Consider the following 23,900-nt stretch of genomic DNA (forward strand, 5'->3'; position numbering starts at 1 on the left):
CAACATTTTTCAAGTCTAGCCTACTCTATTTATCATAATAATGCCCTCTTTCTGTCTTTTCGTTTTCCTGCCCGTATTATAACTTGAGGGGCTTTTGGTCGTGGGTGTGTGTTTGAGAGGGGCTCACTCTGTAGGCCACGCTAGCCTCCAACCATTGCAATCATCCTGCCCCAGCCTTAACAGTGCTGCAATCACTGACCGGAACCACCACGCCCAGTTAAGCGCCCAGATTCTGGAAGGCAAAGCAAGGCCAATAGGCAAGCAAAGACCCTTTGTTAGCATACCCCGACCCTTCCTAGAAATCAATTCCTTTCCACTGAGAGGAGGCCTGAGTCTAAAAGGGAGTTGGCTCGTTGGGCACAGCTTTCCTTCTGCCTGAGTAGGTAGCTGCTCAGCTCAGGTGCCCTGTCCTTCACGGGGAGGGGACCTGAAGCCCGCGCCGCTAGGCGGAAGCGCTGCTACCATTGGCCCAGCAGCCGCTGTCACCTGCGCGGAGCCGGGCCCCCAAGCACAAAGTCCGCTGTCCGAGGCCAGGGAGCAGACGCCGCAGCACAGGTGGTCCACGCCCTCGGACCGGCAAGATGCCCCTAGGGCTGCGTGGGAAGAAGAAGGCGGCCAAGACCAAGGAGACCGCCAGGCTGGTGGAGGGCGAGAGGTCCAGTGGCAGCCAGGGTGTCCCCGGACCCCCAGCTCCGGCACGCAGGCTGGTGTTCCACGCACAGCTGGCGCACGGCAGCGCCACGGGCCGAGTGGAGGACTTCTCCAGCATCAGCGAGCTCTATGCCAAGATCGCCGGCGTGTTTGAGATCGCGCCGTCCGAGGTAAGCGCAGGGGACGCAGCCTGTCCGCCACCCAAGCTGCCTGCGCTGCAATTCCCGAGCTTCAAGTAGCCTGCAGGGCGGGGTCGGTCCCCAGCGCCTCAGGGGAAGAGAGTTTGGTGGTGGAAAGGCCAGTCCGGATGAAAGTATTCGCTCAGATCCGGCTTGTGGGTCACTGGCAAGGCCACTAGGCTTTCTTTTGTTAAGGAGTCTGCTGTAGACGTGCTCAGGGCTAGTCTGCAGGATAGGATGTGCGCCAGCACCTTCCGGGACTCGGATCTCCTGGGACAAATGAACGCCTTCCACGGGACTTGGACTTTACTCTTAGGCTTTCTGTCAGAGAGCTGCATTGGGAGTCTAACGAGAGTTAAAGAGGAGGGGGAAAGGCCTCCCTGGACACGCCAGAGTAAAGGGGAAGACCGCCTGGCGGGTGCAGTGCGAAGCTTTTCTCACCACTGGACTGGACGCTGGTCCAGCTCCAGGAAGAATCGCTTTGGTGGTAATATATAAGAAATGTAAAACATGGGTAAGTTACTTCCAAGGGAAGTAACTCAGAAAATCACAGCAAACTGTCCGACTAGCGCACACAGTTTTCACGGAAGATCTTAGCTTCTTTTTCCCTAGGTATCTTTAAAAAGAGACCAAGAAACGTAAGTAGATTGATGATTTGATGCCTGAAACCGGAGTTGCCATAGGTCCTATTTTAGGTGCATTAGTTTATGGGGATTTTTGGTGGACGCTTTGTGCTTACTCAAGAGAGCTACCTGCAAATGCAGGTGTGAAATAAACTTTTAGAGCTTTAGCAAAAGCAGAAGACCCTAGAGCTCAAATTCCTGACCTCGTCTGAAAAAAAAAAAACAAACAAAAAATTAAAACCACACGATGATAACCCCAGTGCCTAGGGATGGGCTTGAAGCAGCCTAGTCTACTTAGTATGTTTCAGGATTGTGAGAAAACTTAAAAAAAGAAGAAGAAGAAAACGAATAGGGTCTAAGAAGCAATGCTTAGGACTGTCCCCTGGCCTCTACAAGCAGCTGCACACATGAAAAACATTTTGTTCATTTTTGTGTGTGTGTGTGCGCGCGTGCGCGCGCGCGCGCGCGCGTGTTTGTGTTGTTGCCGGGGCACATGAAGTATGCGTGTGCGCATGCGCACATACCCCGTCTCTTTAGGTGCTCAGCGGGCTGTGGGCTTTCGGAATCGTAGAGGGCAACTTCTGGTTGTCAGAGCGTGGCCTACATACATCTGTTCTGTAATTACTTGTGCCGTGTTTTGTTATTTCTCTTTTTAAATTAGTTGTTTGTTAGGTCTGTTTAAATGAAATTGAGGTCAAGGCGAGGTTTCAATAAGAAAATAGTTATTTTTTTATAATTTTTTTGAGATTTAAAAATGTTTTATGTGTGTGGGTGTTCTGTTCGCAGGTGTCTGTTCAGTCTGATTCCCTAGAACTGGAGTTACAGAGGGTTGTCAGCAGCCATGGGTGCTGGGAATCAAACCACAGCTGTCTGGAAGATCAGTCAGTGCTCCTAACTATTGGTCCATCTCTCCAACCCCAAGAAAGGAGTTTTTAAAGTGCTAGTCTTTGTTCTTTTAGGGTTCCCAAGCTCTAAGGGACAAATCACAAAGTCTTTTTGTGGGTTCTTTATTTTAGCATAGGATCGCCATAATATCGTGTTTGTATAGGAATGTTCAATTGAAAAAGGACTTTCAAAGTAATATTTGCCCTTCACCTTTTCCAGGTGAGGTAGGTGATGGTTAACCATGTGGTTGACTGTGGAGCCAGGTTCTACTGACTTGCAGTAGCTGGGTAGCCTTGGCCAAGGTCGGCTTTTGTCAGCATGAACTACCTATCGGTGGAGATAAGGATGTCTCCCAACAAGGCTGTCCTTCAGATGGGAGGAGTCTGTATGTAAACCTAACAGGTTACACTGGATACGGTCAGTGCTCTGAAAACTGTAATTAATACCACGGATACAGGCCAGTTAAACAAGTGGGTGACGTGCAAGAGGTCGGGCCTTGACCGAGGTCAGGCAGCTTGGGAGAAAAAAGTGAGGCTGCTATTCAGGCTGAGTCGTCTGGCTTCCGAGCTAGTCCGATTGTTAGCAGAATTCTGGGGAGCTTTAAATGCTCTCCTGTAACCAAGGACCCCAGACTGAGTGTTCCTCAGGAGGAGTTTTCCTCATCACGTGTGTATACATGATTCTGAGCTAAAGATACGTGATTTTAGTCAATCTACTTAGTCTCTAAGAAGTATCATTGTGTTCTTGCTTCACAAAGAGGCAACCAGGGCTTTGAAGTTCAGATTCTAAGTCATACATTGTTGCAGGATATTCGATCACACTGTGAACCCAAAGATTGTGTCATTTACTGTGAAAAAGAAACCTATTTCTGGTTATGGTGTGGCTCAGCCTTAGCACATGCCTTTAATCCCTCTAGCTGGTACAGACATGCTCTTAGCACACACCTTTAATCCCAAACAATGAAGGTAAAGCTAGTTTGTAGAAGGAAGCAACCGTGTTTAAAGTGATGTCTAGTTGAGTGGCAGACAAAATGACCAATCAGAGAAAGATTTGACAGAATAGGGTATGCCCAACTCTCTTGAGAAGAGGGAGGAAATGGAAGCTAGTTAAGAGAAGGAGTGCAGAGGAAGAGGAAGGAGTTTTGTTGGGACAGTTGTACAGAGACAGGTTGCAGAGAGAACAACCTAGACACAGGCAAAGACAGAATGAGCCAGAGAATGATTGGAAGCCAGAAGATTAGAACGTGTTGCCAAAGTTAGTATGAGGCCAAGCAGAGCAATTTAGTCAGAAGCTGAAAGAGGCTAATTTAAATCAGTCAGCTTGGAGAGAAGTTTTGAGTCAGACAGCTGAGTTAAATCAGCCAGAGTTCAGAAAAACAAAAAACAAAAAACCAACCAAACAAGAAAGAGTAATCTTATTCAGCAGTCTCAGAGGCTGGAAATATTCTAGGCCTAGATAAGATTGTACAGAGGCTAGAAGGTTTTAGGCCTGGGCCTGGGTTAGCAGACAAAGGCAGTAAACCTCACAGACAACAGTTACCACAGGAGATTAAAATTTACATTTATGACACATAGTAAATGGCAGAGCCTACAAGTAAGCCCATTCCCCCCCCCCCTCCAAATTCTACAAAGCAATATTCCTAACTAGTTTTTCCAGTCCTTTAACGATAGCTTGGTAGCTATGTTAAGTGTTTTCAGTTTCCGGTGCGTTGACTTGCAAGATAAAATCCCAAGATATTAATGAGCATAGGTGTTTTGATGTGCAAAGTCCATAAGCAGATTTTTTATAGCAACAATATGTATGTTGGCGTGTTTGTGTGTACAATCAACATTAGTTTTCCAGATGGATTTTAAAACGTTAGAAGTAGGTGAGATAGCTCAGTGGATAAAGGCTCTTGCTGCCAAAGCTGGGTTCTATCCTCAGAACCTACTTGATGGAAGGAAAACAGACTCATGGGACTTGTTCTCTGACCTCTATACTTGTACTGTGACACATCGCCACCCTCTCTCCCAAAAGCGGAAACAACAACAACACCAACAACAACAAATGAGTATAATAAGTACATGCAGGCCAGAGTACTGGTCACCTGCTCCTCCCAGGGAAGTTACTGACTGCTGAGGGCTGCTGGGAGAGAGAGAGAGAGAGAGAGAGAGAGAGAGAGAGAGAGATGTCTTGAGTGGTGTAGACCACACTGCAACCCTAGCTAAACACAAAACCCCCCATATGGAAGTGGGAGGAGGAATTTTGGCAAAAGCTGGGGCTTGGCAGAGGCTAGAGGAGGATAAAGGGCATGGGGGAGGGTTTGACCAGATTACATTATACACACGTGTGAAATTGATAATACCGCTGCTCATCGTTGGAGACAGTAAACATCCCAGGGGCTGACACTGAAACTGAAGTTGTTTAATGAAATCGAAGACACATACAGCTCTTCTGTAACTGCCACACCCTCTTTACCATGTACTAAGGAAGTGACAAACAAAGCCAGAAACCTTCAGCTGCATTTTAAGAAGCTAAGGAAGGTGCCACGTACCTGTAACCTTAGCACTCTGAAGCTGAGGCACAAGGATCAAGAGTTTGAGGCCAGGCCAGGCTAGAGAGCAAGTCTGAAGCCAGCGTGGGCCACATACATGGCAAGACCCTGTTAAGAAAAAAAAGTACAGACAGACACAACAAAAAGCTCACCCTAGGGGTTCTGTTCCCTCTCCTGCTCTCTCTCTCTCTGGCGAGGGATATGGTGATATACACTTGTGTTTTGAGATGCACACACACACACACACACACACACACACACATTTATAAAAGAAAGAAAAAAAATCTCCTCCCTAAAAAGAGTAGACAGGGAACGCGGAAGCCTCCTGACTCTACAGAACTGACTGCAGGGATGGAAATATCATTGTACCAAGAGCTTCACTCTTTTGAGAAGAAGTCTGAGGTCAGGTGAGGCAGGTGCAGGCAAACTTCCAGGGACCCTGTGTCCCCAGCTGTGCTAGGCGTGCAGGGTAGGGTGTGGTCACTCTGCTCACTGGGTTCTGTTGCAGTTTGTAGTTGGACCAAGTGTGCCTCTGAGAAGTTAAGCTGCTTTTCCAGAATCCGTAGGCTCGTGGGAGCCAAGACTTAATTTGGGTTTCTTGGTTCTAATTGGTCGCACAGACGCTAGGAGGTTCTTAGTAATTGCACTCAAATTCTAAATACGAATTCAGAAAGACTGTTCTTTTGAGACTGGCCCTGGTTACGCAGCCCTGGCTGGTCTGGAACTAACCTTGAGGAGGCTAACCTTGAACTCACAGACTTTTGCCTGCCTATGCCTCCTGAGTACTGGGATTAAATATCTGTGCCACCACACCGTGTCAGGAAAACTTTAAAAATGTTTACTGAATTTTGGTGTGTATAGGTGTGAACCTAAATGTATGTGTATGCCGTACATGCATGCAGTGCCCTTGGAAGTCAGGAGAAACATTAGGTCTCCTGGAGCTGTAGTTACTACTAATGCTTGTGAGCCGCCATAGGGCTGCTCAGAACTGATCCTGAGTCCTCTGCAAGAGTGGCCAGTGCTCCTGAAATGTAAATAAAGAAGGGATCGAATAAAAAAAAGAAGCCCGGGCGGTGGTGGCACACACCTTTAATCCCAGCACTCTGGGAGGCAGCGGCAGGCAGATTTTTGAGTTCGAGGCCAGCCTGGCCTACAGAGTGAGTTCCAGGACAGCCAGGGCCACACAGAGAAACCCTGTCTCGAAAAAACCAAATCCAAAAAAACCAAAAAAAAAAAAAAAAAAAAACCAAAAAAAAAAAAAAAACCTTCCCTTTTATTATTGTTTTGCTTTACTTTTGAAGACAGGGTTTTTTTTTATGTAGCCCTGGCTGTACCAAGTAAAACCTTTTAGCCAGAAGCTTTTCAATTCAAACACAAAAATATGTATTGCTTTTGTTCCCAAAATGTCTTGTATTAGTCATTAGAAAAATGCAAGTCAGAACTACAAGGAGATCCCTTTACCAGATTCAGAATCGCTCTCATTAAATAGAACAAATGGCAGGGCTGGCAGTGTGGCCCAGTGGTAAAGCCCTTGCCTTACAAACCTAGTGACCTGGAACCGTGTCAAGGGAGAAGGAGAGAACCGACTTCCCCAAATTGTCCTCTGACCTGCACATGTGCCATCTGGTATTCCTGGACATACCTCATCTCACACACACACAGACACACACACACACGCAGCAACAGCAACTACAATAATAGACAGAACCAAACGTAACAGTGCACAGCAGGGCTCCCTGCATACTGTCAAGGGAATGTAAGGTAGTGCAGCTACTATGAAGTTACTATAAATGGCCCAAAGAGAAAATGCCATAGAGTAAACTGTAAAGCTTCTCGGCAATCACTCAAAGAACTTCAATTAGCATGTCACAGACATAGCCATGTTTATTGATGCACTGTTCAGAGCTGAGCTATGGTCACCTTAGGTGTCTGTCAACTGATGGAAGAATATAGACCATTTTATATATGCACACACATATATGTATGTATATACACACACATATGTGCACACACATACATGTACATATATACATACACACATATATATAATACACAGATACACTCAGTGGAGTTGTATTCAACTATAAAGAATGCAGTTGTGTTCTTTGAAGGAAAATGGATGTAACTATAGTTAATCATATTAATTGAAGGAAGCCAGACTCAGACAAACTGCACATTTTCTCATTTATATCATATATATTCTCATATGTATCACATATCCTAGATTATATAGGATGTGTGTACATCAATAATAACATATATTAGGAACAAGACTGGGAACAGGAAGGGACCTTACAGGGTGGGGGCTGTATGAGGAACAAATATGGTCAAAGCACTTGAAATATTGGAGTGAAAATATCTCTACAAACCCCAGCACAATGCACAGCGAACATACATAAAACAGACAATGCTTCTGGGCAGTGACTGCTCTGGGTTCCAGCTGTTTCGTGGTCCCTGGAGGAGGGAACAAATGAAGCCTGCGAATTGTTTCAGATTTGCTACTGATGTTGGCTGGGTACAGACTATCGTGCATGGAAACAGATGGCAATTATGCAAAAAACCTCTGTTGGATGCTTTTCCCCCAAATAACTAACTGAACAATTCAGTAGAGAGAGAGAGAGAGAGAGAGAGAGACAGAGAGACACAGAGAGACAGAGAAAGACAGAGACAGAGAAAGACAGAGGCAGAGAAAGAGAAAGAGACAGAGAGAGAGAGAAACAGAGAGAAACAGAGAAACAGAGACACATACACAGAGAAACAGAGACAGAAAGAGAGACAGAGATAGAGGAGAGAGGAGAGAGAAGAGAGGAGAGGGAGTCTGGCTAATTCATCACATAAATGAAGGACATATAATTCATCACACAAATGAAAGACCTTTCTTTAGAAAACCGACTAGCGTTTTTTTTTTTTTTTTTTTCATTTTTTTATTTGTTGTATGTGTGGAAGTGGATAGTGTGTGTATGTGGTATTCGTGTGGGGGTGTACGTGTGTGTGTGTGTGTGTGTGTGTGTCATGTGTATGTGTATATGGTGCATATGTTTGGCTCATACACATAAGCATGTATGTATATGCACATAAGACTTGAATTCAGAGGGCAGAGCAGAATGTGGGGTGCCTTCCTCTTCTCTCTGCCTTACTGCTTTGAGACAGAGTCTCTCACCTAATCTGACCTTCCCCGCTGCAGCGAGGGGGACTCTCAGACTCTGCCTGTCTTTGCCCCACAGCACTGGGCTCACGGGCATGCAGAGCCAGACTCAGGGTTTTACATGTGTGCTGGTCTCTGAACTCAGGCCTTCACCCTTGGATAAGCTCCTTAACCACTCGGCGGACCCCTAAGGTACTGGAAAAAATATTCAGATTATATAAGAGAGTTGAGTCATTGTGCCTGTAGTTCGTGGTTTAGGCACGTTATACATTTTGTTGAAGAGGCGTTTTGAATATTTAACTACTATAACTGTTCAGCAAGGAGCTGGTGGCTTGATATGTTTATAAATCCTTACTGTGGTGAAAGGCTGCAGGAGCAGACCGTCCGTTTGAATATGGCTAGAAGCTGGTCTATCCAGAAACCTGAAACTCAGACTAAGTTTCTTTACAGGATTCAGAAGTTATTTCGATGATCTTGGTTAGACTGGCTAGTGATTTTCCTCACCAGAAATGCTTGTGGCCAGGGTGTTTCAGGCTTCTAAATAAATACTTTGGAATATTTGCATACACACAATGAAAAGCCCTGGGATGGAACCTAAATCTAAACAGAAAATTAATTTCTGTTTTATGTATACTTTATGTGCATAGCAAAATGAATTTTATGCTTTGTATCCATTTTGTACAAAATCAGAATGTAATTTTATAAACCACTCTGAGTGCATGCCCAGATTCTGTCTGCCTTCCGTCCCATGAGGTCAGGTGTGGTATTTTCTGCTTATGCCATACTGATGCTTAAAGAGTTTCAGATTTCAGAATATTCTGGATTAGAGATATACAATCTTTATCAGTTTGTTTCGTTAGGTACTGAACAGCTTATCGGATGAGTGGGCGAACCGTTTGGTGGTTCCTTCTCTCTTGACATATCTCACAAGCGTTTGAAATGGAGGTCTCTCTGCTGTACAGACTTGCCTCTTAACTCTTGGCTTTAGACAATCCGGCCTTTTGAGTAGCTAGGGCCATGTGCTGTGTCATCATGCCTAGCCAAAAATACATTTAAAAATGTGATTTTAAATTTTCAAACTCTCAGCCAGGCAGCGGTGGTACGTGCCTTTAATCCCAGCACTCAGAGGGCAGAGGCAGGTGGATCTCTGAGTTCAAGGCCAGCCTGGTGTACAGAGTGAGTTCCAGGACAGCCAGGACCCACAGAGAAACCCTGTCTTGGAAAACAAAAACAAACAAACAAAACTGAAGCTCTCAATTTCAAAATATTTAATTATTTATTTTAAAGGGAAAACAACCAGTGCTCTTTTCAGGGCATTTGTTCCCATCTCTAGAGCCTGTTCCCAGCTTCATCTCTGTTGAAGAAGGGTCTCTGGTGTTTCCATCACTGCACCAAGTACTGCAGGCGTCCAGCCGATTGCCCTGCCTCAGTTCTCATCTCACCGTGCGAGTGCTGGGCTACAGATACGCACCACTGCATCCAACTTCTGATTAACTGGCTTCCAGAGACGGGGCTCAGGTCATCAGGTCACCAGGTCATCAGGTCTCGGTGACTTTTATTCATTGAGCCATACCCCTCCCCTTGGTCCCATATCTTCAGCGTACCACGCTCACCTCCTTTATAGAGAAACTCCATCAGGGCTGCTGTTTCTAATGGACGTAGTCAGCGTTTCATCTGTGCTCCCAACCCTTTATGGCGTCTCATCTCGTGTGGCAGTCAGGCTTGGACAGGAGTCTTCTGGCTGCAAGCTGTTTCCATGGCCAATGTCTTCTTGGCAAGGCTGACGTCTCATCCCCTCAGAATGTATAGCACCCTAACCGCTGCCTCGCTTAATGTCCCTCTGCTGCCTTCTACTGTCCCAGCCATACGATGTTACTTTCTGTCCTGCGCCCCTGATAGAGCAAAATCTCCCGAGGGCTACAACTTTTGTTTCTCTTGCTTACAGGCACAACACCAACAGCCTGAAAGCTGGGCCTGGCCTAGAACATCCTTGGAAACTTTATTTTGCTTCATGGGTTTTTTTGAGTCAGGTGCTGTGCAGCCTACGCTATCCTCGAACTCGCAGAAGTCCTTTTTCCTCAGTCTCCTGAGGGCTGGTGATACAGGACGCCCCACCACGCCCAGCCTATGTTATGCTGGGGACTGGGTACCGAATCCAGGGTTTTGTGCATGCTGAGTAAGTCCATTCTACCAACTGAACTATATCCCCAGCCCCGTGGGTTTATATTTATTATTAAAAATGTATTTGCTGAGTAAAAGAATCCCCACAAATTTAGTATTTATAATTCTGCATCATTGGCATTAAACCTTTAGCTTAATGTAGATATTAACTTTTTATATTGTATGGAGGAGAAGTGACTGCTCTCAGTAAGGAAAATGAGGAACATCATATCTTAATGTTTTCTCTTTATTTTCAATCTAATTCAGCTTTATGCCTGTGTGTGTGTGTGCATGCGTGCATGTATGTGTGCACGCACGCGTGTGTGCGTGTGTGTGTGTGTGTGTGTGTGTGTGTGTGTGTATGTGTGTATGTGTGTGAGAGAGAGAGAGAGAGAAGCACATAAGCTTGCCGGTGCACACACACCTTCCTGTGCATGTGCGGGGGTAGAGGGAGATGTTGGGTGTTTTCTTTTATTGCTTTCTATCTCTTGTCTTGAGACAGGTGTCTCACTGACTGGAAGCTTGCTTTTTTGGTCAACTGGCTACCCAGCTTCCAAGCTCTGCCTGCCTCTACTCCCCAGTGGTAGTCTTACAGGCATACACAGCAAAGCCCAAATGGGGATTCAAATTCACTTGCAAAGCTTCCTTTAACATAGCAATAATTTATATATGCTTAAGATGTGAAACAGTATTATATATAATATTAATATATACAATTTAATGTATTTAATATATACAATTACTGCAGTCAAGCTAATTAGCATACCCACCTTATAAATGGTGACATTTGCAGCTGTTTGCAAGCAAAGCCACTTCCCAGTGAGTCACAGCATAGGGGGAGCTGCCTTATGAGGCTTCTCAGAAGCATTTTCCCTTCCTGACTCCTTGGTACGGGCGCCAAGCTCCTGTGGAAGTCAGTACTATACACTTTGGCGGCAGTTCTGGAGAACATAAAATGTTCTTCTGTCTTTACCGTTTCCCAGAGACACAGATGACTGACAGGTGAAACTATTGTCACCTGGCTCATACACGGGAACTCCAGGAGGACTGGGGGACCTGGGATTCACAGGCCTGTAGTGAGCTCCCACACCCCAACCACAGAGTACCCCAAGGATGGGACGGGGGACTGAGTCTTTGGAATCATTGTTACTGCTGATTTCTGAGGACAGTGAAGTAAGCCCAGCAGAGTGCGAGGGAACCAGCTGATGCCTTGGGGTAGGCTAGTATTTGAGGTTACCTAGGCAACCTGCTCCTGTGCAGAAATAGCGTGAGGAGGTCAGGTTAGACCCCTGAAAGACTGGACAATATTGTCAATCAACAACTTTTCTAAGGTGCATGGTTGTAGGATGGGCCCCATGTCCTGAGCATGTACGGGTGAACCTGTGCTTTGATGGCCTTGCCCCAGATCACTGCTCACTAAACGTAGATCCTTCCTTCCTTCCTTCCTTCCTTCCTTCCTTCCTTCCTTCCTTCCTTCCTCCCTCCCTCCCCCACTCTCTCTTTTTCTCCTTCATTTCCAGTTGCTTCTGATTTAAGTTTTTATTCTCCGACAGGCTTTAAGCCCATTGAGTATTTTGATCAGATTCCTCTCTTCTTACCCTGTCTTGTCCCTTCCCAGCAAGCCCCTCTCTACCTTCATGTCCTGCTTTGTTTTGACCCAGTGAGTTTAGCTAGGGTTGCTTGCATAGAGCACGCGTGCGGACCTATTACTAGAGCCTGGGAGACTTACCAGTAGCTACATTAGCTACTGGTTGAAGAAACCAGGACATTATTGAAGAAAAATGACCCTCAGCTTCCAACAGCCATTCATTCTCAGATTCTCATTTAGCCAAATACCATCTTACACTCGTGTGTGTGTGTGTGTGTGTGTGTGTGTGTGTGTGTAAGAAGGGCTGGGGATTGAGACTTTGTGCATGTTAAGCCTGTGCTCTACACATGAGATACTGTCATCCAATGGTACATATGTGTGTATGCGTGCATATGGGGGTGAGAGGTCAACCTTAGTGGTTCTCAGGGTCTGCACACTTCTGTTTTTTGAGATAGGGTCTCTTACTAACATGGAGTCAAGTAGGCTGGGTGGTGATTGAGGCCCAGGACCCACCTGACTGACCTGCTTTTGCACTGGAGTTTACAAGTGCACATCTCCATGAGTATTTATTTTACTTACGTGTACACGTGTATACCTGCTTGTCTGTATATGTACTGCGTGCATGCAGATGCCTGTGGAGCCCAGAAGAAGGTGTTAGAACCTGTGGAGCTGGAGTTCCAGGTGGCTGTGAGCTGCCTAAAGCAGGTGCCAGCAACCAGAGGCCTCTTCAAGAGCGGCAACTGTTCTTGACCATTGAGCTGTCTCTGCAGTACGCCCTCCCCCACATGGGCTTATGGGAAGGAAGTCAGTTCTTCATGCTTGCAAGGCAAATGCTTTACTGTCCCAGCTGTCTCTCCAGACCTGCAAGCCCGTCGTTTTAGCTCCTCATCAAGACCCCCACGCTCCCCTGGGAATGCAGTCTCAGCGGTGTTCTCATTTATTACACGGACGACTGAACTTTGGGCTGTTGGTGTGTGTGCTACAGAAGCTCCCTCACTACACCTCCTCTGCCCTACTAGTCCAATTCTGTGATATTTCCTTTCTTTTTTCTTTTTCTTTTCTTTTCTTCTTTATGGAAAATTTATGGCAACTCTCCAAGCACACGCGCATTACTTTTTCTCTTCAACATCCTGCCCTGCAGCTTCTTTCGCCCTTCCCCCCTCCCCCCATGCCAAAGAGCCAGCACAGGAACCGGCCACGCGGAGGCTGGCAAAAGCCTTAAAGTCCTTCTCTTCTTCTGTGATGACTCTGGCCTTTTCCTTTTTGTACACATTCCGGATGGGTATCACAGATCGTGTTATCCGGGTGGCCAATTTAAGAACTGTCTCCTGTCTTTGGAGCAGAAGGCTTCCTGGGGAAAAGTGTCAGCTTGGAGCGGTCGGTCCTCCTTCAGGAGCTGCGTGTTGGCCTACAGTGATTCAGTGGATTTATTTCACCTCCTTGGGTCCACCGAGATGCTGATGGTGCGAGGCATTGTGGGTACCAGCCACCCTCAGGTCTTCCAGGCTGAGGGCCCTGTCAGCCCGGACTTTGGTGTGTTATCTAACTGTAGGGCACTTCACGAAGGGACTGATGGGACCAAGGATGAAGGGCAATGCGGTGCGCTTTCGCCTGCCGCCTGCCGGGCCTTGACGTCTGCGGATCTTGCGTGCCAGCTGGTTAAACCGAGTGTCCACTGGCTGCTGCCAGTCCTTGTGGAAGTGGGGCTTCAGGATCACGCCATTCCGGATGGGCGCCATGACTGCCTCCTACACAATAGATTCCATGATATTTTCAATCGTCAAGGTTCCTAGTTACTTCTAAATGCCCTCCGCCAGCCAAGAGGTTTCTCATCTTTTTGCTGTCTCCTGAGTCTTCCTCCTTGGCTCCTGTGCCCATCACATCTTTTGAGAATCTTCTCTTTACACCTCAGATCTTTCCGTTAGGGTTTCCTGTGTCCTGGGTTGGCTCTATGTGGATTAGGAAGCTCTTGAGTTTCTGATCACCATGACTCCACCTCCCGAGGGCTGAGGTTATAGGTGTGTCACCGAGCCCAGGTTATGGGGTGCGAACCCAGGTTTTTGTGCTTGTTGGCCAATTCACCAGCTGAGTCACATCGCCAGCCCCACATTTTATAGTTTTTAAGCATTTCATTCTACTGTGTCTTTTTTTAAAGTTGTAATTGTATTTATGTACAGAAAACTTAGCAGTCAACGTTTAACCCAGTTTGGTGATGAGTTCTTTAGCCTCTGCCTTTCCAGCTTGGCAGTGCGAGCCACAGACTTAGGACCCAGGATGCTGCCTCCCCAGTAGCGGCTCAGCTAACAGCTGAATATTGTAATTGGTGCTAACAGCTTAACTAACAGCTAAGCTATCAGCTTAGCCAGAGCGCCCTTGACTTCCGAGTTAACCTGTGTGAAGGCAACAGTGGTGCGTGTCTTCCTGTGGAGCAGGCGCCCCAGCCTGGCCTTTCCCTTGACGATGCAGTAGCGCGCCCCCCCCCCCTCATCTTTCGACACAGGGCAGGCAGGAAAACCACCAGCTCAATGGGGTCTACACCATGGGCAGTCACCACCAGCTGAGCCTTCTTGCTCTCCACCGAGGCGGTGACTGTGCTGACTCCTGCTCGGAGGACAGGCGGTCTCTCAGTTGGGACGTCCCCTTTGCCAGCGGCTTTCTTCTCAGCACGGGCCAGGAGCCTTTGCTGCTTCTCCTGCTTTGTCTCTGGCCTGCATTTGTGGGCAAGCTCAAGCCGCTGGGTCGCTGTTTGTCTGTCCGGACCTGGGTGAACTGGTTCCTGGCAGGAGGGACTTTGAACCGCTTGTAGAGGATGGCTCTGGTCGCTGCAGCCGGATGTAGCGGGGCCATTTGACCAAGCGTGTTAGGTCTCTTTTGGGCTGGATGTCCTGTCCAACGCTGAAGTTCTTGGGCCTGTTCTCAAACAAAGGATTGACCACCTCCTTGGCCTTCTGATTCTTCACGACAGCAGGGGCCGGGGCCACCGTCTTCCCCTTGGCCTTTTTTCCTTTGGGTATCTTGCTCTGCTGGAGGAGAGAGCCACTGTGCCTTTTTTAATGATGGTTTTTGTTTCAATTATTTGTTTTAAACTCACAGTCCAGTCTTAAAACTGCAGTTCCTCCAAGGAACTTTCCCTCTGGGCCTCGTGTCCCAACAGTGACAAGCACACACTGTGCCTCATAGCCTCAGCACCCTGCGCTAATTCAGTGACACTCCTCGATTTTGTCCCAGCTAAGCTGGGCTTGCTTCCTAAGTCACCAGATGGTCAGGTGCTCCATAGACCTGTGCTAAATGAATGTTCGTGATGGGTACAGTGGGACAAACTGAGAGTGTAGACAGGGGTGGAAATCTTTAGGGTGGTGGGGAGGGGCTATAGGGTGTGTGGGGAGGGGGCTATAGGGCATGGGGGAGGGGCTATAGGGTATGTGGGAAGGGGCTATAGGTTATGTGGGGAGGGGCTATAGGGTGTGGGGAGGGGCTATATGTTATGTGGGGAGGGGCTTTAGGGTGTATGGGAAGGGGCTATAGGGGGTGTGTGGGGTTTACTATAGGGTATGTGTGGGGAGAGGCTATAGGGTGTGGATGGGGGCTTACTATAAGGTGTGTGTGAGAAGGGCTTTAGTGTGTGTGTGTTTGGGGGGCCTTTAGGGTGTGTGGGGGGGCCTGAGTGTTTGTGTGGGGAGGGGCCTTAGGGTGTATGGGGGCAGCTGTACTATAGATTGTGTGTGTTGAGGGAGGAGGGGGCTGCTTTACTCTCCAGGCTGGGAGACTCAGTTTTTAGAAAGTGCAGAAATGCTTGACTCTTGCTCTACAGGTAGAACCTAATCAACTATGTATTTGCTCTGTTTTCTCTATAAATAAGGTTTGGTTTACTGGTATTTTCTGGATTTGCGCTCTCTTGTGTGTGAACTTATGAATGTGTTAACAGTCACTTTGTGTGCTTAATATTCCCCTATGAACAATATACATATATATTCCCCCACCCCACCCCAAACATTATCATGTGAAAGCTTCAAGAAAAATGACCCATTTTGAGAAGAAAAAGGGAGGGCCAGTAGGACGGCTCCATGGGTAAAGGCGCTTGTGGCCAAGCATGGGACCCCGGGCTCCATACCTGGAGCCCTAATACTGGAAGGACAGAACTGCCTGCTGCAAGATGTCCTCTCCCTTCCATGTTCCTGCTAGGGTACATGCTCATATCTGTGCACACACACACACACACTCATATCTGTGCACATACACATATGTGCTCATATTCATGCACACATACAGATATACATTCATATCCATACACACACACACACACACACACACACACACACAGGAGTAAGAAAGGGAGACCAAGAAGCACAGAGACAGTGCACAGTGTTGGGCTGAGCAGACCAGCCTGAGGAGCTGATTACATGGCACGCCCTCAGTCCTGCGCACTCCAGCTATCTGGAGTCTGCAGTAGGCATGCTGTACAAGAGTGGGACACTCAGATAACCTGGGCCAGACTGTCTGGGTGGCTGGGATGAACTACCCTAGACCAAGCGGCTAATAAGCTCCTTTGTAGGGCTGGGACATGGCTCAGCAGGTAAAGCAGCGGTGTCTCAGTGAGGGGCCCCAAGTGCAGATTCCAGAACTCACATAAAGCTGGATAGACAGCATGCCTATGATTTCAGTGTGTGTGCAGAAAGATAGAGACAGGAGACTCCCTGGGAGCATTAGAGCCTGTTGTCCCAGTGAACACGTCAGTGGGTGAAAGGAGAGAGCCCAACTCAAGCAAAGTAGGTGAGGACTGACTCCTGATGCTGCCCTCTGACCTGCACACACACACACACACACACACACACACACACACACGCGCGCACACACACACACACACACACACACACACACTCGCACATGCACACACAGATGCACACACGCATACCTTTTTGTTTTGTTTTGTTTTCAAGACAGAGTTTCTCTGTGTAGCTCTGGCTGACCTGGATCTCACTCTGTAGACCAGGGTGGCCTCAAACTCAGAAATCCTCCTGCCTCTGCTTCCCAAGAGCTGGGATTAAAGGCGTGAGCCACTATTGCCTAAGCTACTTTTCTTTTCTTTTCTTTTCTTTTCTTTTCTTTTCTTTTCTTTTCTTTTCTTTTTTCTTTTCTTTTTTCTTTTCTTTTTTTTCTTTTTTTTTAAGCAGTCTCTTCCCTCTTTTGCTGGAGGATTACATGGTTTTCTATGCCCCACACTGTGAGTCACAAACCAGTTTCTCAGAGTCTCTGTGTGCTCAGGGTCCAGTGTGGTGGCGCAGGACCCCCTCACGCCTGTGGCTCCTGGATTCAGCTCTGCGCTGCCTGCAGTGCAGTGGGCAGGCAGGGAAAGACTCAGGAGTCCTGCAGACGCGGAGCTGGCCATGCTGAGCTTTCTGAGGCAGCTTGAAGGCGTGCTGTTCTCTGGGTCCTCCATGCACCCTCTCCCCCTTTGTCTGAAAGTTTTCCCTCTGGTGTTTCCTGTTAACCTGTTCTTCATCTGGAGGACACAGAGCATCCCAGAGCCTGCCTTCTGCATTGTGGACTGCATTGTGTGCCTCTCCCCTGCATGTCAGACTCTTGATCTGTTCTCTCTCCTCTGTGATTTTGAGACCTACTTTGGGCAGGGATCAGCATTAGGCTACAGTTAAAAGTTTATAATGCTAAGCTTTTTATTATGGAAACTTTATATTAAAAAGCAAGAGGGTAATATAATTTATTCCCATGCCCGGCGCCAGCAGCTATCAAACATTTACCAACATTTCTTCATCTCATCCTCCACTAAAAGAAGAAACGTAAGCAAAGGAACGCACACGAGGCAAATATTGTATATAATGGAACGGCCTTGAAGCCAGGAGCATAAGGAGATAGACCATTGCCCAGAAGGTCCTTCAGTGTGTTTCCTCCCACAAGAGTAACCACAGTCTTGGTTCTTATGGTAATGTGTCTCACACAGATCTTTATAGTGTTTAAAAATCATTATGAGTGAGTACATGTGTCATGTGTATGAGGTGCTGAGACTGAGTATGTGTTTTACATGTATGCAGGAGCTGAGAGTATGTGTGCTACATGTATGCAGGTGCTGAGAGTGAGTATGTGTGTCACATGTATGCAGGAGCTTAGAGTATGTGTGTCACATGTGTGCAGGTGCTGAGAGTGAGTATGTGTGTCACATGTATGCAGGTGCTGAGACTGAGTATATGTGTCACATGTATGCAGGTACTGAGAATGAGTATGTGTGTCATATGTATGCAGTGCTGAGAGTACGTGTGTCACATGTATGCGGGAGCTGAGAGTGAGTACGTGTGTCACATGTATGTAGGTGCTGAGACTACGTGTGTCACATGTAGACAACTGGAAGAGGACATTGGATCTCTCAGAACTGGAGTTACAGATGATTGTGAGCTGCCACATGGATGCTGGGAATTGAGCCTGGGTTCTTAGCCAGAGCAGTAAGTGCTCCTAACTGTGGAGCAGTCTCTGCAGCCATTATAAGTTTATCACTTCAGTTTACCTCTCCATAAGGCACTGAACTCCATCTGCGAATGAGAAAGACCTTCAACTTCTTACATTTTAAATATCCTTTTTATTTATTTGTATGCGGAGTGCACAGCTACAGTGTGGACATGAGGCTGGACAATGGCGTGGGCACGTGGGACTTGGTTGGTTCTCTCCTTCCTCTGGGTGGATCCAGAGGCCTAACATGTCTGTCACCAAACACTTTTATCCCCATAGTCAGCTTTGGAGTTTCAATTTCTGAACCCCCTGTCCTACCTTCCTAAATTTGGGGGATTACATGACCAGCAAACTCAGTAATAATAATTAGTTTCAAGGGACTAATTGTGTGCTGTTAAGGTTTGAACCTTTGTGTCAGGTGTCATGGCTTCATGCATGCCTGGTAAAGATAATGTACCATAATTGCGTGGTTATTACTTTCCCCATACGTTTAAAATAAACCTGGTTGGAAGTATTCTGAACATCTTTTCTATATGGTTGGTAATGGCAGGAGAGGAGTGGTTTTAAGAAAGAGAAAGAGACAGAGGCCTGGGAAGGGAAGGCACAGTGAGCCTTCTGTGCCCCATGGTGTCTTCCAGGTGCTAGGAGAAATGATATTGTATCATCAAGAAAGAGCCAAAATTGAATGATTACTAAAACTCCTTGTGTCTCCAGGAAGGGTTTCTTCTGTTGTTTTTCCTGTCTCCTGAGATACTCCCCACCAGCTAGCCAAAGGTGTTCCTTGAAACTTATTATTCAGAAAGAAGTAACTAATTAACAAACAGCTTTGGGCTAGATGCTTGCTGAGATACAGAGGAGAAAGACAAGAGAAGAGGTGGCTTCTCTGAGTTAGGATACAAGAAAACCAACCTTGGCCACAGCCACAGGAGCTGCAGCTCTGGTGTGGTGGACTGAGCTGGGTGTTAAAGATATAGCTGGAAGTCAAAACTGGGACTTTGCTGACGCCAGAGAGGCCCTGCAGGTTTTCTGGATATCTGAAAAACGGGAAGGGACCTCAGAGTTTGCTAGTGGTAGGCTGTTCGCGGTTCAGAAATGTATCTGTCCTCTGTTAGTGGCTGAGTGGGTTAAGAACTCAAGCATTGAGAAAACATCTTTGTTATGTGTATGAAAATCTCCCTGGAGATAAAGTCTCATAGAGCGACAGGTCCAACTGTTTTCACTTGATGGCTGACACCCAGGATCCACATGTCAGCTGGTAAAAGTCACAGGTTCCTAAGTTACAGTGTTAAGGTGGCTTTGGAGGAATACACAGTGTCAGAGTTAAGGAGCTGGGGTGATTCTGCATCTTTGTCACCATCATTTGCACATCCAAGTGTCACGTTCACACAGCGGTGACTGGTTATTTGGTGTTAGCACCGTTTCCTTCCTGACTCGGGGCCAATTCTGACTCAGCTTCCCAAACTTGCTCACGTTCTGGTTTCTGTCAGGATGTTCCCCATCCCTGTCACTTCTGTCTCTTTCTGTATTCTTTGTATTTCCCATTTTGTAGTTCGATTTTCCTGTCTGTAAATAAACGTGGGAGACCGGAAGCACACACCAGAAAACAGGAAGAGCGCAGTTACTGCTGAACTCCTAGTGTATAGCCTTAACGTGCTATTTCATCTAAAGCGAGGATTCCTTCAGAACCTCCAGAAATTACCTCGATCCACAGCGGAGGTAACTGGAGCTCACAGCATAGGTGAAATACTCAAGGGCAGGGCAATGTCTTCTATCCCAAGTGTCTGTCCAAATCTAAAGTTTGTTTCCTCCCCTCTTTCTGCCCAACCACACAAGGTCTTCTTGTGTAGTTAGGCTTGCCTGTGAATCTCTGTGTAGCCCAAACTGGTCTCAAAATTGCCGTCCTCCTCTTGCATGTCTTCCTTCAATTCTGTACAGAATGATTCTTTTTAAAAATTAAACAAAAGGTCTACACATGTAATTCTAGCTGTCCTATATCCCATGAGGTAGACCAGGCTGGCCTTGAACTCACAAATGTCCACCTGTCTCTGCCTCTGAAGTGCTAGGGTTAAAGGTGTGCACCACCGTGTCTGCCTCCCCAGCTGATTCTTAACTTTATACTCAAATTTGTCTAATACTAAACGTGTGGCACATTTTTACCTCTCTGTAATAATATTTTAATCACCATCTATCTACATATGCAATTTAAAACATGGTATATTAATTGACCATAATATTAGAGAGAAATATATTTTTTAGTATACAGATGTTTGGAAAAAGTAGAAGACACATGAATTTATCAGGTGTTTGTACCTACAGGTAGTAAAAAAAAAAATGGACTTAACTAATAAAAACAGAATAATATGTGTCTGGTGCTGGAAGGCCAGAAGAAAGCCTCTAGTGCCCTGGAACTGGAGTTAGAGGCATGTGGAGGCTGAGAATTGAACCCAGGCTCTGGTAGAGTAGCCAGTGCTCTTAACTTCCAAGCCATTACTTCAGCCTCCCATGGAAATTTAAAATAGAGAACAACCAAGTAATGTTTCTGAACACTTGAAATTATTTATTGCAACACAGAAACACCAGGAGCTGGCTGAAATGCATGTTAAAGGTCAAATAACACGGGCAGTACCCTGGTTAGTGATGCCAATGTCTCAAATGAAGGATTCTTGCTTTTGCATAAAACAAATGGGTCTTTGATTTGGTCAAATCAAATGGTCACTGCAGTCTAGGAGAACTCAGAACAAAAAGTATTTACTTCACTTGTGAAACAGAGCCCAGGCTTAAGTAATTATATTTCCCACCTCATTGGTCTGAATATCTAACAGCACACTTGAAAATTATTTGGAATCTTTCCCAATTCTTCACCAAACCAGGCAGTCCACGTGGCATCTCTGAGCCCTTCCAAACCTTCTGCAAATGCCAGAGTCGCCTGATCAAGTAGCAACCAAGCACTTTCCCAGATCTCAGCTATTTCATTAGAGGTTGGTACCAGCCACCCCTGCCCTAGCCCTGTTGCTTGGCTTCTGGCTACTGCAGGCGATGGTTCACACCGGGAAGACCGGAGAACATCTCTGCTGGGTCTAGGCTTTTAGATCAATCTTTTTTTTTTTCCTACTTATTATTATAAATAGGTGCACTGTAGCTGTCTTCAGACACACACCAGAAGAGGGCATCAGATCCCATTACGGATGGTTGTGAGCCACCATGTGGTTGCTGGGATTTGAACTCAGGACCTTCAGAAGAGTAGTCAGTACTCTTAACCTCTGAGTCCTCTCTCCAGCCCCTTTCAGATCAATCTTATGGACTGCCTTGGTTCTCTAGATGTTGAAAATAGAAATCCAGGCAAGCACTGAGCCACAGTCCTGGCTCTCACAGGTGTATAACACACAGAATGGAGCATGTGGTTGCAACGCCTCAAAGTGTCACAGGCCACTGCAGCTCCGCACAGGTTTACGAGGCTCTTGACAGGTGGTGAGTCAGCACGGTGCAAAGGGAGAGGACAGGCGTTGAGGGTCAGATAGCAAGGTAGGCAGGGGAAGGCATTCCCTGTGTGTTATCGCTAAGCATGGAAAATGCACGGTGGGCTTCTTCTTAGCGTTTAATTCTGCTAATCTACTAAATGTTCTGCTAAACATGCATCCATGTTCAGCAGTCAAAGCTAATTCTCACCCCTCCCGATACCCATTCTGTCTCCTAGAATCTTGGTGATTAGGTTCATATTATGGCCCTAGAAGCCCAGACTGGGGAATCTAGGGATGGTCATCAGCGTCAGACACAGAATAATAATTCAAGTACAGTCTCTCCCCAGCACCTGTCTCTTAAGATTTTCCTTTATTATTTATTTATTTATTTATTTTTATTTATTTTTGGATTTTTTTTTTTTGAGACAGTGTTTCTCTGTGTAGCCCTGGCTGTCCTGGAGCTCACTCTGTAGACCAGGCTGACCTCGAACTCAGAAATCTGCTTGCTTCTTCCTCCCAGAGTGCTGGGATTACAGGCATTCACCACTACTACCTGGCTTTTTTTTTTCCTTTATTTTTAATTAAATGTTGCTATTACTGTTGTAATTGGTGTGTGTGTGTGTGTGTCTGTGTCTGTGTCTGTCTGTCTGTCTGTTTCCAGACATGTGTCATGGCATGTGGATGCCAGAGTACAATAATCAGGAGGTGCTCTGTCCTCTTTTTTTTGAGGAAGTTTTCTCCCACTCTTCCTGACATACTCGCTCCAAGCTCTCTGGTCCTGGCTGAGGCTCCTGTTCTGCCTCTCACTTTGGTATTGGAGAACTGGGTTTTAGGTGCCCACCATTAAATCTGGCTTTTTTTCACAAGGTTCTGGGGACCAGACTCAGGTCAGCAGGCTCAGACTGTAGGAGCTATTCCTGCTGAGCCATCCCACCAGAATCTTCTTTTTAATATATATTTTAGCCTCAACACACTCACACAGGACCATGCCAGTTGATTTCTTTAAGAAGAAATGAAACCCAAATAAGAGAAGATACAGTTATATCACACACCAAAATAATGCAGAGAGCAAAAGAAGTTGTGAGACCAAGGATAATCTGGGGTAAAGTTAACCTGATAATAACCAAATCACCTGGGGGCAGAGGAGGAGGAGCTTGGAGGTGAAAAGGTTTGTTGTACATTTGCAGTGGAGTAGCAGCAGGATTCTCCTCCATCCCTCATCCCCCCCATCTCCCCTTCTCAGAGTGGTGAGGAGGGTTACACACTGCAGGATCTGAATGGGTCTGGAGGAAGGGAGCATATGTGGTCATAAAAATAGAAGCAGGTAGCACAGGCACGGAGTCAGTACCCAGCCTGGAGCCAGGGCCTGGTACTGTTCGTTCTGGCTCTGGTGTGGTGACACATTCTTGGGAGCAGTAGCCTGGCAGCCTTTTGGGACCCTTCTGGCCCTGCTGGTCCTCCCTCCTCCTCCAAATACTCTGCCTGCCCCAGTACTAGAGATCTTGAAGGCTGAATAGATATGACACTGGCAAGCAGAGGGTGGGAAGAAACTATGGTGGGATCAGGGGTCAGGGGTCAGGGGTCAGGGGTCAGGGAGCAAGCTTAAGCAGTTCCCAGCACAGAAACCTTTACTTAGACCTGTGACCTACCATCCATAGAGATCTTTCAGCCCAATGTTTGGTCCTAGAGATTCCCATCCCTAGAGCAAGAAGGGAGTCAAAACTGAGCAACCCCAACCCAGCAGAAAGCTCCCACATAGTCTGCAGTAGGGGAAGCCATACTTGTGTGCTTAGCCATGCCTTCCCACTCACCCATTGTTCATTTCCTACAGTTTCCAGATTCCAAATAAAGATTATAGTTCCTGAGGTGGTCTACTTCCTTCTCCCAAATTCTTTAGCCTCATCTAGGGAATCCAAAAGGACTTTTCCCTAACAATCTCCAAATGTCTTGGTACAGAATGAATATCCATTTCCAAGTCCTTCTGCCCTCTCTTTCAGATAGTTTTTCTAGTGTACCCTTCTCCAAGTGTTCAGCTTGCTGTCTGAGTTCCTGCTCTAGACTGTAGTAACAGAATGTCTTCCTGTTCTAGACTGTGGTAACAGAGTGCCTTCCTGGTCTAGACTGTAGTAACAGAGTGCCTTCCTGGTCTAGACTGTAGTAACAGAGCACCTTCCTGCTCTAGACTATAGTAACAGAGCACCTTCCTGCTCTAGACTGCAGTA

At 46.6% G+C, this 23,900-nt stretch overlaps 1 protein-coding gene and 1 pseudogene across 1 annotated transcript in view; one reads left to right on the forward strand and one right to left on the reverse strand.

Moving 5' to 3' along the window:
* Window positions 1–448: 448 nt before the first annotated feature.
* Window positions 449–23,900, forward strand: part of Gipc2 (GIPC PDZ domain containing family member 2) — a 74,120-nt gene continuing 50,668 nt past the window's right edge. The window contains exon 1 of the mRNA XM_052178950.1: window positions 449–821. Within this exon, the coding sequence (XP_052034910.1) occupies window positions 582–821 (240 nt within the window). The 5' untranslated portion in view covers window positions 449–581. The remainder of the gene's footprint in view (window positions 822–23,900) is intronic.
* On the reverse strand, window positions 12,874–13,503 carry LOC127682558 (60S ribosomal protein L13-like; annotated as a pseudogene).

This window comes from Apodemus sylvaticus, chromosome 4, assembly GCF_947179515.1.
Source record: "Apodemus sylvaticus chromosome 4, mApoSyl1.1, whole genome shotgun sequence".
Classification (NCBI taxonomy): Eukaryota; Metazoa; Chordata; class Mammalia; order Rodentia; family Muridae; genus Apodemus; species Apodemus sylvaticus.